Source organism: Oncorhynchus mykiss, chromosome 19 (genome assembly GCF_013265735.2).
Source record: "Oncorhynchus mykiss isolate Arlee chromosome 19, USDA_OmykA_1.1, whole genome shotgun sequence".
Taxonomy (NCBI): domain Eukaryota; kingdom Metazoa; phylum Chordata; class Actinopteri; order Salmoniformes; family Salmonidae; genus Oncorhynchus; species Oncorhynchus mykiss.
Window position 1 is genome coordinate 28,182,026 of NC_048583.1, and position 15,161 is coordinate 28,197,186.

Consider the following 15,161-nt stretch of genomic DNA (forward strand, 5'->3'; position numbering starts at 1 on the left):
TTCACAACACTGACATCGACAAACCGCTCACCCACACGATGCCATACACGCTCTCTGCTATCGTCCCGGTACAGTTGAAACTGGGATTTATCCACAAAGAGCACAGTTCTCCAGCTTGCCAGTGGCCATGGAAGGTGAGCATTTGCCCACTGAAGTCGGTTACGATGCCTAACTGCAGTCAGGACGACAAGCACACAATTGAGCTTCCGAGACAATTTCTGGCCGTTTGTGCAGAAATTATTTGGTTGTGCAAACCCACAGTTTCATCAGCTGTCTGGGTGGCTGGTCTCAGACAATCCCGCAGGTGAAAAAGCCAGATGTGGAGGTCCTGGGCTGACGTGGTTACACGTGGTCTGCGGTTGTGAGGTCGGTTGGACGTGCCGCCAAAATCTCTAAAACGACGTAGAGAAATAAACATTCAAATCTCTGGCAACAGCTATGGTGGACATTCCTGCAATTTTAGACATCTGCGGCCTTTTAGAGTGGCCTTTTATTGTCCCCTGCACAAGGTGCACCTGTGTAATGATCATGCTGTTTAATCAGAGGCTTGATATGCCACATCTGTCAGATGGATGGATTATCTTGGCAAAGGATAAATGCTCTCGAACAGGGATGTAAACAAATTTGTGACCAAAAATGCTTTTTGTGCATAATGAACCATTTCTGGGATCTTTTATTTCAGCTCATGAAACATGGGACCAACACTTTACATGTTGCGTTTTTATTTTTGTTCAGTTGTTCGTGCACACAACATTTTTTCTGGAGGCAAGCCGCCGAAGTCTACACCCCTTCGTCGGCGATTGGTCAACAGTAGGGATTCTTCAATAAAGTCTTTGTCATCATTCAACGAGAGACGACTCATTTTCATGCCAGTTTTTCCATTGAAGAATACTGCATGAAATATCTTAGGTGTAAAATTGCATAACTAAGATCTCCTCGGAAAAAACGTAAAAATTACAGATTTCCTAGATTAATTCAGAACATTTTGAGTAAGTGTATACTGACTACGACGTCTCAAACGGACAAACAGTACTATTGCCACTTTTCCTCATTTTTTGAGCGAATGTCTTTCAAGGGAGTATGCGAGCACACTCGTTCGGGTCAACCAGCCGAACTGAGGGATGCTGACGCCTTAAGACCACTGGGACATATCAAATCTATTTTGGGAAACACAGGGTCCATGGGTCCATTTGTTCCCATTACCCTTCATGCATGGTTGCAGTCAACTGATTTCTACTGACGTTATGATCCTTCACATTTCCTGACTACAGTAATTAGGGGGACTAGGACAATAAATCTTTTGTTTATTTTTTTTAATGTTTGGTTGTGTTTTAATTGACCCCCCCCCCCCCCCCATTCCAGAATCTAAAATGAGGGAGTTTCTATCAGTTAGGCTAGGCTACACACGAAGATGGAGGCAGTATCCCAAATGGGACCCTATTCCGTATGTAGTGAACTACTTTTGACCAGAGCCCATGGTGCTCTACATAGGGAATAGGGTGCCATTTTGGACACGGTAAAAGTCAGAGTAACATAATGGAATGGCTGCTTCATAAAGGAACAACATCAGAATAATGGATTCCCTCAGAGAGATTTAAATATTTTAATGAAATCCCTTCTATCCGAACTAAATGTCTTACTGAGAAAGACTGTTACGAAGAATGTCGCTTTGGAGTCTGGACAGCTAATTATCTATAGATGGAATTCAGACAATGTGGTGTTTATTAGACACGTCTTTCAGAATTATGTTGATGGTATGTCATAAGCCTCAGTAAAACACACAGAGAGAGAGAGAGAGAGGAAGAGACAGAATATATCACAGCACCAGTATCCATCCTTCAACACTGTCATGCTTCATTTTCACCCAGCTCCCCCCCCACCCCGCCAAGACATCTGTCTGTCAAAGAAATAGGAACATAAATATCTTCTCTTCCTTCCCGAGTCGAAACACCGACCGTGTGTGTGTGTGTTCGAAAGGATGCACCTCTCCCTGCCCTCGCTGTATCAGACGCACAGTCACGCGAAGAGCGCTGGGGGGGGGGGGGGGGGTTCGGAGGGGGGTGATTTAGAGAAAACTGCAAAGCAGCACCCCATCCAAAATCAACATTACTTCAAACATGAGGTCATCTAAACATCTGTCTGCAGCATGTCCGCCGGGAGTTCAATCAAAGCGCCCGCTAAAACATGTACAATTGTTTCTGGAAATAAATATCAGGCCTACAGTAATTCAGCTCTGATTGTGGCAGGCAATCCAAATCGCAAACCTGGTCGCGTCTAGAAGTGTAAGGAAAAGGAACGCTCATTTGTAATGGACTCTCGCTTCGTCATCCTCATGGAGTTCCACCACTCACTTTGATTGGTTCTATTTATTTGATTTCTTCTTCTTCTTTATTTAAACGAAGTGGGATTTATTTGCAGCCTCATGTTAGGTTCACAGTTTAAAACCAATTCAAATGAAGTATGTTTTAAGTAAGATTCTGACAGTCTACTACAAGGACGGTCGTCTGGGAGTGTATCTAATCATACTTAGGGTGTCTGTCTAGTATCGACACGCTCCATTTGCTAAGGAAGGATTGGTTTACCCAGCCGTTAACGAAAACTGCAAATGTTATGAAGTTACATTTTCAAGTGGGAAGGAAAAGGAAATAATCAATACTAGAATAAAACAAATAACAGCTGACCATTTTTTCCCCCAGAAACATGAGTAGTTATTCACAGGTAAAGCATTCACTTTTGGGGGCACCTTGGGAGCAAAATATCTACTTCTCTTAAAACATCAATATTTGATATATAATATTAGCAGTATTTCTCACATCATACATTCGCAATACTTCACATCAGACAAAAGTCAATGTAATTTTGCAATGTGTATAAGTACAAAAATGATCCTGAACATTTACACACACACACACACACACACACACACACACACACAGCCGCTATATGCTACAGACATCCACGTAGTGTTACATTTGCAAGCCAAACTCAGGTTAAGAAGCAGCAGAAAGTTACACTGTACCCTCCTGTTGAAAAGTGAAAGAGTAGGTAATTGCTGCCCCATTGTGGTGAAAAGACTGAATTGAAACCATGCCACTTCTCGTTAATTCTTCAGGATTGGTGGGTCCACTGCGGGATGGTTGAGCTAATGTAGGCTAATGCGATTAGCATGAGGTTGTAAGGAACAAGAACATTTCCCAGGATGTAGACATATCTGATATTGGCAGAAATCTTAAATTCTTGTTAAGCTAACTGCACTGTCCAATATACAGTAGCTATGACAGTGAAAGAATGCCATGTTATTGTTTGAGGAGAGTGCACAGTTTTGAACATGAAAAGTTATTAATAAACAAATTAGGCACATTTGGGCAGTCTTGATACAAAATGTTGAACGGAAATGCATACACTGCTGCCATCTAGTGGCCAATATCTAAATTGCACCTGGGCTGGAATAATACATCATGGCCTTTCTCTTGCATTTCAAAAATGTGCATATCTTTGGATTATATTTTACCAGATCTAATGTGTTATATTCTCCTATATTAATTTCACATTTCCAAACTTCAAAGTGTTTCCTTTCAAATGGTACCAAGAAAATCCATATCCTTGCTTCAGGTCCTGAGCTACAGGCAGTTAGATTTGGGTGTGTCATTTTAGATGATTTTTTTTTTAAGGGCCGATACCGTTGCCACAAACAGCACTGCAAAGATTGTGATGAGCACGATGCAAGACTTTGCTCTCACACAGTCAAACACATGTGCAGAGGTTCCCTTCACACTGCTACAACATGGTAGCTATGGGACCAAAACAGCAGAGAAGTTTAGCCACGCACTTCAAGTTTCTTAGTTGTTGACCCACTAGTGCTGTTTACTTTGTGCATGTAAGTCATCTTGCTGAGTCTACTTTTAAGTCCATCTATGGGTGAAATGCACTGCCTGCCTCACCTTGAAAAACTACATCCCCCACCTCTGAAGAAATATGATGTCAACATCAATCTTCCTCGTTGAACAGAGTGATGATTCTAAAAATGTCATTGATATAATAGAATATAACTTTATTTATTTTTCTTTGGCGTCACCGTACAAGAATAAAGCAATCACATACACATAACACACACAGAATCCAGTCAGCCTTGTACAAACACGTAGAGGACCTGGACACATTCATTCATAACTGGCCACTGCCCTTTTCGGAATGATTATTATTCATCCACTATCAAGGCATCATGATACATACTGTGGGGCTGGCACAATAATCCTATTATTGACAATTTGGGGGGGGGTTCAACTTCCTCTTCAAGTAGATAGGCCTATTGTTTGTTTACCCATTTTTACATGAAAAAAAGTAATGTTGGTAATTTCTCAACAAAGACAGTATTCATTATACGAGTAGTAGGACACTGTCGAGGGGGGAAGCGTCATTTCCCAAAGCTCCAAGCTGTCAAAACCATTCACCAAAGCTGTTTTGTATTCATTAGGTTGACATATGTCGTAGCTAAGTTTCAAAAATGCATTATGATATATTATACCAGTAAGCTCAAAATCGTTTTTAGCAAAAATGAAAATTATGACGGCCCTCCCAGGTGGCGCAGTAGGGCACTGCATCGCAGCGTTAGTTGTGCCACCAGAGACTGTGGAGGTCCGTGGGGCGACGCACAATTGGCCTAGCGTCGTCCGGGTTAGGCCGGTAGGGATATCCTTGTCTCATCGCGCACCAGCGACTCCTGTGGCTGGCCGGGCGCAGTGCACGCTAACCAGGTCGCCAGGTGCACGGTGTTTCCTCCAACACATTGGGGTGACTGGCTTCCGGGTTGGATGCGCACTGTGTTAAGAAGCAGCGCGGCTTGGTTGGGTTGGGTTTCGGAGGACGCATGGCTTTCGACCTTCATCTCACGTTGTAGCGAAGAGACAAGATAGTAATTACTAACAATTGGATACCACAAAATTGGGGAGAAAAGGAGGTAAAAATTTAATTAAAAATTTAAAAAATTAAACTGACAAGCATAGCAATTAATTGTTACCCAAAATCCATAACTCACTGCCCTGATGGTACTGTGAATCAATGAATGAAGAAACTAACCACATTACTAAGTTACTATGCAAACCAAAGACTGTTGACCTCAGCCTTCAAAAGTTCAAAATAACCAAAGCGTGTCCAGACTGAACAGAGAGCCAAAAGTACCAAGGTCCACACACATGCAGATTGTAAAGAGCACCAAAGCCAAGGTAGATTTACTCCATGTATAGTATACACTACTCACACACATGCAGATTGTAAAGAGCACCAAAGCCAAGGTAGATTTACTCCATGTATAGTATACACTACTCACACACATGCAGATTGTAAAGAGCACCAAAGCCAAGGTAGATTTACTCCATGTATAGTATACACTACTCACACACATGCAGATTGTAAAGAGCACCAAAGCCAAGGTAGATTTACTCCATGTATAGTATACACTACTCACACACATGCAGATTGTAAAGAGCACCAAAGCCAAGGTAGATTTACTCCATGTATAGTATACACTACTCACACACATGCAGATTGTAGAGAGCACCAAAGCCAAGGTAGATTTACTCCATGTATAGTATACACTACTCACACACATGCAGATTGTAAAGAGCACCAAAGCCAAGGTAGATTTACTCCATGTATAGTATACACTACTCACACACATGCAGATTGTAGAGAGCACCAAAGCCAAGGTAGATTTACTCCATTTATAGTATACACTAGTCACACACAGACCGGGCCGGGTCGCACATAAATAAACACCGGTCTCCGCTCCAACCTCGTTAACAGGGAAGTAAGGATGTTAACAACACACACACACACACACACACACACACACACACACACCTAAGGAAGGTGAGGAGGGGAAACACTGCAGTCATTGATTCTACACAAGGTGCAGCCCCCTAGATCCCAGATCCTGGCTCTCTAAGTCCTCGGAGATAGTTCCAAGACTCCAGCCCCTGGAAGAAGGAAACAGGCCAGGACCAATTGCAGTGCATTCTGAAAGTACTGTATTCAGACTTTTTCCACTTTGTTACATTACAGCCTTATTCTAAAATTGATTAAATTGTTGTTTTAACTCATCAATCTACACACAATACCCCATAATGACAAGGCAAAAACAGATTCAGAAATGTTTGTTAATTTATAAAATTTTGAAATATAAAATTTACATAAGTACTCAGAACCTTTACCGAAGTACGCATACAAAGCTCTCCCTCACCCTCCATTTGGTAAATCTGACCACAATTCTATCCTCCTCATTCCAGCTTACAAGAGAAAATTAAAGCAGGAAGCACCAGTGATTCGGTCAATAAAAAAAGTGGTCAGATGAAGCAGATGCTAAACTACAGGAATATGCTGGAATGGACAGTCGTGTCTTGGAGTGGCATGACAAAGCCTATTCCCCCTCAGGAAACTAAAAAGATTTGTCATGGGTCCTCAGATCCTCAAAAAGTTCTACAACTGCAACATCGAGAGCAATTTTGTTATTGACTGGTTGCATCACCGCCTGGTACGGCAACTGCTCGGCCTCCGACCCCAAGGCACTACAGAGGGTAGCACATACGGCCCAGTACATCAAGCTTCCTGCCATCCAGGACCTCGATACCATGCGGTGATCAGAGGAAAGCCCTAAAAGTTGTCAAAGACCCCAGCCATAGACTGTTCTCTCCTCTACTGCATGGCAAGTGATACCGGAGCTCCAAGTCTAGGACCAAAAGGCTTCTCAACAGCTTTTACCCCCAAACCATAAGACTCCTGAACAAGTAATCAAATGGCTACCCAGACTATTTGCATTGTCCCGCCCCCACAAATGTTGAAACGTGGCTGGGTCTTTCAGCATGAATGATCCCAAACACACCGCCCGGGCAACGAAGGAGTGGCTTCGTAAGAAGCATTTCAAGGTCCTGGAGTGGCCTAGCCAGTCTCCAGATCTCAACCCCATTGACAATCTTTGGAGGGAATTGAAAGTCTGTGTTGCCCAGCAACAGCCCCAAAACATCACTGCTCTAGAGGAGATCTGCATGGAGGAATGGGCCAAAATACCAGCAACAGTGTGTGAAAAACTTGTGGAGACTTACAGAAAACGTTTGACCTCTGTTATATACCCTTTGTTGGCAATGACAAAGTATTGAGATAAACTTTTGTTATTGACCAAATACTTATTTTCCACCATAATTTGCAAATAAATTCATAAAAAAATCCTACAATGTGATTTTCTGGACTTTTTTTCTCATTTTGTCTGTTATAGTTGAAGTGTACCTATGATGAAAATTACAGGCCTCTCATCTTTTTAAGTGGGAGAACTTGCACAATTGGTGGCTGACTAAATACTTTTTTGCCCCACTGTACATACTACCTCAATTAGCCCGACTAACCGGGGCCCCCGCACATTGGCTACCCGGACTATCTGCATTGTGTCCCGCCACCCACCAACCACTCTTTTACGCTACTGCTACTCTCTGTTTATCATATAGTCGTGGCCAAAAGTTTTGAGAAAGACACAAATATGAATTTCCACAAAGTCTGCTTCTTCAGTGTCTTTAGATATTTTTGTCAGAAGTTACTATAGAATAGTGAAGTATAATTACAAGCATTTTATAAGTGTCAAAGGCTTTTACTGACAATTACATGAAGTTGATGCAGAGTCCATATTTGCAGTGTTGACCCTTCTTTTTCAAGACCTCTGCAATCCACCCTGGCAGGCTGTCAATTAACATCTGGGCCACATCCTGACTGATGGCAGCCCATTCTTGCATAATCAATGCTTGGAGTTTGTCAGAATTTGTGGGTTTTTGTTTGTCCACCCGCCTCTTGAGGATTGACCACAAGTTCTCAATGGGATTAAGGTCTGGGGAGTTTCCTGGCCATGTACCCAAAATATCAATGTTTTGTTGATATTCACCAAACTGTTCCTGGATGGTTGGGAGAAGTTGCTTTCGGAGGATGTGTTGGTAACATTCTTTATTCATGGCTGTGTTCTTAGGCAAAATTATGAGTGAGCCCACTCCCTTGGCTGAGAAGCAACCCCACACATGAATGGTCTCAGGATGCTTTACTGTTGGCATGACACAGGACTGATGGTAGCGCTCACCTTGTCTTCTCCGGACAAGCTTTCTTCCGGATGCCCCAAACAATCGGAAAGGGGATTCATCAGAGAAAATGACTTTACCCCAGTCCTCAGCAGTCCAATGCCTGTACCTTTTGAAGAATATCAGTCTGTCACTGATGGTTTTCCTGCTGCCCTTCTTGACACCAGGCCATCCTCCAAAAGTCTTCGCCTCACTGTGCGTGCAGATACACTCACACCTGCCTGCTGCCCTTCCTGAGCAAGCTCTGTACTAGTGGTGCCCCGATCCCGCAGCTAAATCAACTTTAGGAGATGGTCCTGGCGCTTGCTGGACTTTCTTAGGTACCCTGAAGCCTTCTTTACAACAATTGAACCGCTCTCCTTGAAGTTCTTGATGATCTGATAAATAGTTGATTTACGTGCAATGTTACTGGCAGCAATATCCTTGCCTGTGAAGCCCTTTTTGTGCAAAGCAATGATGATGGCACGTGTTTCCTTGCAGGTAACCATGGTTGAAAGAGGAAGAACAATGATTCCAAGCACCACCCTCCTTTTGAAGCTTCCAGTCTGTTATTCGAACTCAATCAGCATGACAGAGTGATCTCCAGCCGTGTCCTCGTCAACACTCACACCTGTGTTAACGAGAGAATCACTGACATGATGTCAGCTGGTCCTTTTGTGGCAGGGCTGAAATGCAGTGGAAATGTTTTTTTGAGGATTCAGTTCATTTGCATGGCAAAGAGGGACTTTGCAATTAATTGAAATTCATCTGATCACTCTTTATCTGATCATTCTGGAGTATATGCAAATTGCCATCATACAAACTGAGCCCGCAGACTTTGTGAAAATTAATATTTGTCATTCTCAACTTTTGGCCACGACTGTATATGCATAGTCACTTTAACCATACTTACATGTACATAATACCTCAATTAGCCCGACTACTGTTATTTTACTGTTGTTTTTATTTCTTTACTTATCTATTGTTCACCTAATACCTATTTTTTACTTAAAAATTGCACTGTTGGTTAGGACCTGTAAGTAAGCATTTCACTGTTGTATTCGGTGCACGTGACAAATAAACTTTGATTTGATTTATGTGCATTTCCAAATCATAGCAAAGGGTCTGTATACTTATGTAAATAAGGTATCTGCTTTTTATGCTTACTATCTTTGCAAGCATTTCTAAAAACCTATTTTAGTTTTGTCATTATGGGGTAGTGTGTGTAATTTGAGGATTTTTCCCCCCCATAAATTTTAGAATAAGGCTGTAACGTAACAAAATGTGGAAAAGGTCAAGGGGTCTGAATACTTTCCGAATGCACTGTGTTTATCTCACAATTGACTTCAGGTGTGTGTGTTTTATTGTCTGTTCAAGGTCAGTGGCCTCTGGGCATCCAGCCAATTTCAGAGTTCAGGCTAGGTGCTTTGTTCTTTAGCCCCTAACAGAACAAAATCCCTTGTTTTGCTTGAACTGGCTGTAACCTATTCCTTGAGACCCAGCAATGGCAAACAAAATCTAGGAGGACAACTACACCAGGTGGCACATCAAATCACACATCAAAGTTCTCCACAAAACTTTTAAAAAAAACATAATCAATGAGCTGCCAGAAAACGTGGCGCGAGATAGCATTTGCCCCAGTACTTTTCAATCTGGTCACTTTCAAGCAGCAGCAACAAACCCGTTTTACCAGACATATTCATTAGTTCACATCATAGAACATTTTTTAAAAACGTTTTTCAACTGGGAAGAATGCAGGCGTTTCTTATTAGACAAGTTTACACAGTATCTCCCCCCAATTTCAGCCTGTTTGCCTCTATTCGGTCTAGTGAATACAACCCTGTCTCTGGGATTTCACACTGTCACAGTGGTCTTCTAGCTACAGCCTACAGAGCCTCATCAACCACACCTCTCAACAAATCAATGTAGTTTCACCAGCACCTCATTGTTCGACTCTGCAGTATGCGCGTGGTTTCTTTCTTCGCTCACGCTCCTCTCCTGCCTGGTTGCTTGCCTCATGAGAGAATGAACACACATTTTAAATGGAAAACAAGGTATGTGTTAATAAAAGTAGCTAATAAAAGCAGTTTAGTCATCCTCTAAAACTAGCTACATTGATGCAATCTATAGCTAGCTAACAAAACTACTAGTGTTAGCTTTAGTAGCCTAGCTACAGTAGATAGCTAGCTAACATTAGCTAGCTAGGTTGATCCAATCATGCAGCAATCAGCTAACATTAATAACTTTGATTCACCGAATAAATGTGTTTGGAACAGGATAAAGAAGGTGAAATGATCGGATTCTGCTACCCAAGGTTAAGGGATAGTGAGTGACGTTCCTGAGAAAGGTGAGTCAGACAGTTTGTTAGTCCAGTAATGTTGGAATATATATATATATATATATATATATATATATATATATATATATATATATATATATATATATATATATATATATATATATATATATATATATATATATATATATATATATATATATATATATATATATATATATTTTTTTTTTTACTGCAGGTGATAATTCGCAAATGTTTGTGGTGCAAATTTCACTGTCTTAAACGAGAAAAAAAATCCACCACAGAGCAGTCTACACAGACAATATGAACAGATTTGTCCAACTATAACAGATGGATATCTAATGCAGAGAGAGAGAATATATTTGTATTCTAGCACCACCATAACTTTCACAAATAGAGACAGGCAGCTTGCAAAGTCTATTGTTTCAAGGTCCACTGTTTAACATTGTGTCTAGAGTGAAATAGACATTTAAATACATTGTAACCGTTCTTTGCATAATGCTCAGCCGTGTTATAGTAGTTCGCTAAACTACAGAGTATGCTGTCCATTGAAGTGGTTGTTTCTGGCTCATTTGATATCCAATTCAGAATGAATAATAATTTGAAAGGGTTTCATCCACCTTTGGCCAGGAGTGTTTCCAATTCACATAACCTGACAAGAAAACTCCCAACCCTATAGTCATAGCACAGATTAAAAGGGAAGCAAGCTATCTATAATAATAATAATACAAATATTTTGACATAGCCTATGAATAGGACCCAGAGTTTTACCTGACCAGATCATTAGATCAGAAAAAACTCCAGGCCCCAGAAAAGACGAGTACACATTTTGCCACACCACTTTGGAACCGGTGGTGCCACCTCTGTGCCTATAACATAAGCTACACACAGAACAAATAGGCTACAATATATAGATTAGAGTGTAAAGAATTAGAGTGTAAAGAATATCAGTATTTCTGCATCTATTTGAATCAATAATGAAATCCTATTATTTCATCCAAAAATGCTAGACTACAATTAAAAGGAAAAATCCACCCAAAACCACTCATTCCTTTAATTTACAGTGTTAAATAACACCAACATGTGGGAACAGTGTTTTTGTTGTGAACAAATGTTTCATTTTGGCATTATAGTAAGGTTTGTAGCAACATGGAGAATCAGTCTAGTGAGAGTGACTATCACAGTGCTACATCATACCGGATGGATTTCTGCATGCTTGAAATGGCAATAACTCAGATAAACAGGGAATCAATAGAAGCATAGTTTGGGGGTGATGAGGGTGGGGTAGAGAGAATGTCTGCTAATAGAGGAATGTTAAAGGCCCAGTGTACTACTTTAGTGAATAAAATATATATATAGACAAAATTCAACGCACACTTAACCAGCATGGCTACCACAGCATTCTGCAGCGATACGCCATCCCATCTGTTTTGCGCATTGTCCTTGTTTTTCAACAGGACAATGACCCAACACACCTCCAGGCTGTGTAAGGGCGATTTGACCAAGAAGGAGAGTGATGAGTGCTGCATCAGATGACCTGGCCTCCATAATCCCCTAACCTCAACCCAATTAAGAAGGTTTGAGATTAGCTGGACCGCAGAGTGAAAGAAAAGCAGCCAACAAGTGCTCAGCATGTGGGAACTCCTTCAAGACTGTAGGAAAATCATTCCAGGTGATGCCGGTTGAGAGAATCCCAAGAGTGTGCAAAGCTGTCATCAAGGCAAAGGGTGGCTACTTTGAAGAATCTCAAATCTCAAACATATTTTGGTTACTACATGATTACATGTGTTATTTCATAGTTTTGATGTCTCCACTATCATTCTACAATGTAGAAAATAGTAAAAATAAAGAAAAACCCTTGAATGAGTACGTGACTCCAAACTTTTGACTGGTTCTGTACAGTTGAAGTTTACATATACCTTAGCAAAATATATTTAAACTCAGTTTCACAATTCCAGACATTTAATCCTTGTAAAAATTCCTTGTCTTAGGTCAATAGGATCACCACTTTATTTTAAGAATGTGAAATGTCAGAATAATAGTAGAGCGAATGATTTATTTTTGGCCCATTCCTCCTGACAGAGCTGGTGTAACTGAGTCAGGTTTGTAGGCCTCCTTGCTCCCACACGCTTTTTCAGTTCTGCCCACACATTTTCTATAGGATTGAGGTCATGGCTTTGTGATGGCCACTCCAATACCTTGACTTTGTTGTCCTTAAGCCATTTTGCCACAACTTTGGAAGTATGCTTGGAGTCATTGTCCATTTGGAAGACCCATTTGCAACCAAGCTTTAACTTCCTGACTGATGTCTTGAGATGTTGCTTCAATATATCCACATAATTTTCCTCGTGATGCCAACTATTTTTTGAAGTGCACCAGTCCCTCCTGCAGCAAAACACCTCCACAACATGATGCTGCCACCCCCGTGCTTCACGGTTGGGATGGTGTTCTTTGGCTTGCAAGCCTCCCCCTTTTTCCTCCAAACATAACAATGGTCATTATGGTCAAACAGTTCTATTTTTGTTTCATCAGGGCAGAGGACATTTTTTTTTTAAAGTACGATCTTTGTCCCCATGTGCAGTTGCAAACCGTAGTCTGGCTTTTTTATGGCGGTTCTGGAGCAGTGGCTTCTTCCTTGCTGAGCGGCCTTTCAGGATATGTCAATATAGGACTCGCTTTACTGTGGATATAGATACTTTTGTAGCGGTTTCCTCCAGCATCTTCACAAGGTCCTTTGCTGTTGTTCTGGGATTGATTTGCACTTTACGCACCAAAGTATGTTAATCTCTAGGAGACCTAACGCGTCTCCTTCCTGAGAGGTATGACGGCTGCGTGGCCCCATGGTGTTTATACTTGCGTACTATTGTTTGTACAGATGAACGTCGTAACTTCAGGCGTTTGGAAATTGCTCCCAAGGATGAACCAGACTTGTGGAGGTCTACAATTTTTTTCTGAGGTCTTGGCTGAAGCAAAGAGGCACTGAGTTTGAAGGTAGGCCTCCAATTGACTCAAATGATGTCAATTAGGCTATCAGGAGCTTCTTAAGCCATGACATAATTTTCTGGAATTTTCCAAGTTGTTTAAAGGCACAGTCAATTTAGTGTATGTAAACGTCTGAACCACTGGAATTGTGAAACATTGGATTATAAGTGAAATGATCTGTCTAAACAATTCTTGGAAAAATTACTTGTGTCATGCACAAAGTAGATGTCCTAACCAACTTGCCAAAACTATAGTTTAACAAGAAATTTGTGGAGTGGTTGAAAAACGAGTTTTAATGTCTCCAACCTAAGTGTATGTAAACTTCCGACTTCAACCGTATATATATTGGGGGGGGGGGGGTGATTGAATTCTAGAGGCGTTGACGGGAGAGGGACTTGCATGCACACATTTTCATAAACCAACAAGCAGCCGCATACAGTATGTGGAAAGGAATCTGGAATGCGGAACCCAATGCGGAACAGTAATGTTTTCAGAAGGCATATAAAAAAGGAGACCATCCGGTACAAAACAGTTTGAATAGTTCAGAGTTCATCACAACAATGATATCACTTCTTGAATTATGTCTACAGTAAAAACAACTATTCAGATAGACATTATAGAAAGCAATATTCCCACTAAAACTGACATTCTACAGTAGGCATGTTGGAAAATGTACTTAAACAAGCGCAGCCGCTTATTCATTTGAACCATTACAACCGATTGTAGACCATTATTTGATATACTAAAAGTGTTACTAACCTAAAGTTTGTCTTACCTGCTGATCCACCGGCAATGATCTGGTGAGATGCCTCCCGTAATAAACCTTGCTTTTTGGGGGATGTCATGTTGTTTCGTTAGTCTGCCTGCAAAAGCACACATCACATCAACATGAGTTCACTGACATACCTTCCAGAAAAACGCGATACAAAATCTACAGTAAGTTCATTTCAACGTGGTGAAATACAATGTGTAACTATGACCTAGTGATTTTTTGGGGGGTGACCAAAGTGTCGAGTATGTCCCAAACACGGGCAACTGCAATTTCAGGCTATTCAAACTTCGGGTTTACCTGTTAGTGGATCAGAAATGACAGCTTGGGCATATTCATAACACCGATTCTGTTGAAAAACGTGTTTTAAACGGAAGAACACGAAACGGGGCGGGACCTACCTGAATTTATCCAATAGAAACTCGCTATGGACATATTCTGCGGCTTGTCAATTTCGCTTCGAGCGTAACGTTGACCAGCGCAATAGCAAAATGATGCATTTCCGAGTTGTGTAGCCCATAGAGATAGATAGAGAACTCATTTGTAACTGTGCAGAATGGGTATCGGGAGGGATCAGCCAATGAAGTTGGAAGTCCCACCCAGTTGGCTACGTTAAAATGGAAGCCCTAAATGGCGCTAAAATGGCCTTCTGTCCACAAGAGGCCTCTATCATTCTTTATGGTGTAGCCTTACTCGACACGCTCAGTTTAATTTTAACCTTGACGATGGTAAGGTTTCTACGGTAGTGGTGCATGATGTAACAGCATAGCCTACAATAAAAACTCAAAACATATAACCTCAAGTTTAAGTTATAGGCTATGCAAAAAATAATGCCATGATAGTTGTTATAGAGCCCACAGTGGAGGTCATAATACCCATAAAACCTAGCGGTCAAACAGGGAAATGGTTCTAAACGTTTTTCCACAATAGATTTTCCCATAGGGATTTTAAGAAACACTTAAAATAAGGGCTGTGTTTCGTGTAGGCTTACCCGGCTTCACCATCT

At 41.2% G+C, this 15,161-nt stretch overlaps 1 protein-coding gene and 1 long non-coding RNA gene across 7 annotated transcripts in view; one reads left to right on the forward strand and one right to left on the reverse strand.

The window, feature by feature from the left end:
• Positions 1-14,690, reverse strand: part of slc25a21 (solute carrier family 25 member 21) — a 276,710-nt gene extending 262,020 nt beyond the window's left edge. For 2 of the 6 annotated variants that reach the window (XM_036954588.1, XM_021573850.2), the window contains exons 1-2: positions 14,557-14,684; positions 14,162-14,249 (exon numbers count right to left, since the gene is read on the reverse strand). In XM_036954588.1, the coding sequence (XP_036810483.1) occupies positions 14,162-14,249; positions 14,557-14,590 (122 nt within the window). In that variant the 5' untranslated portion in view covers positions 14,591-14,684. The other 4 variants (XM_036954592.1, XM_021573854.2, XM_036954590.1 and 1 more) reach the window with 3 other exon arrangements.
• LOC110497618 lies at positions 9,116-11,918 on the forward strand. Its single transcript, XR_002469692.2, has 3 exons — positions 9,116-10,141; positions 10,364-10,434; positions 11,862-11,918. It is a non-coding gene; the product is annotated as an uncharacterized LOC110497618 (long non-coding RNA).
• Positions 14,691-15,161: the final 471 nt, after the last annotated feature.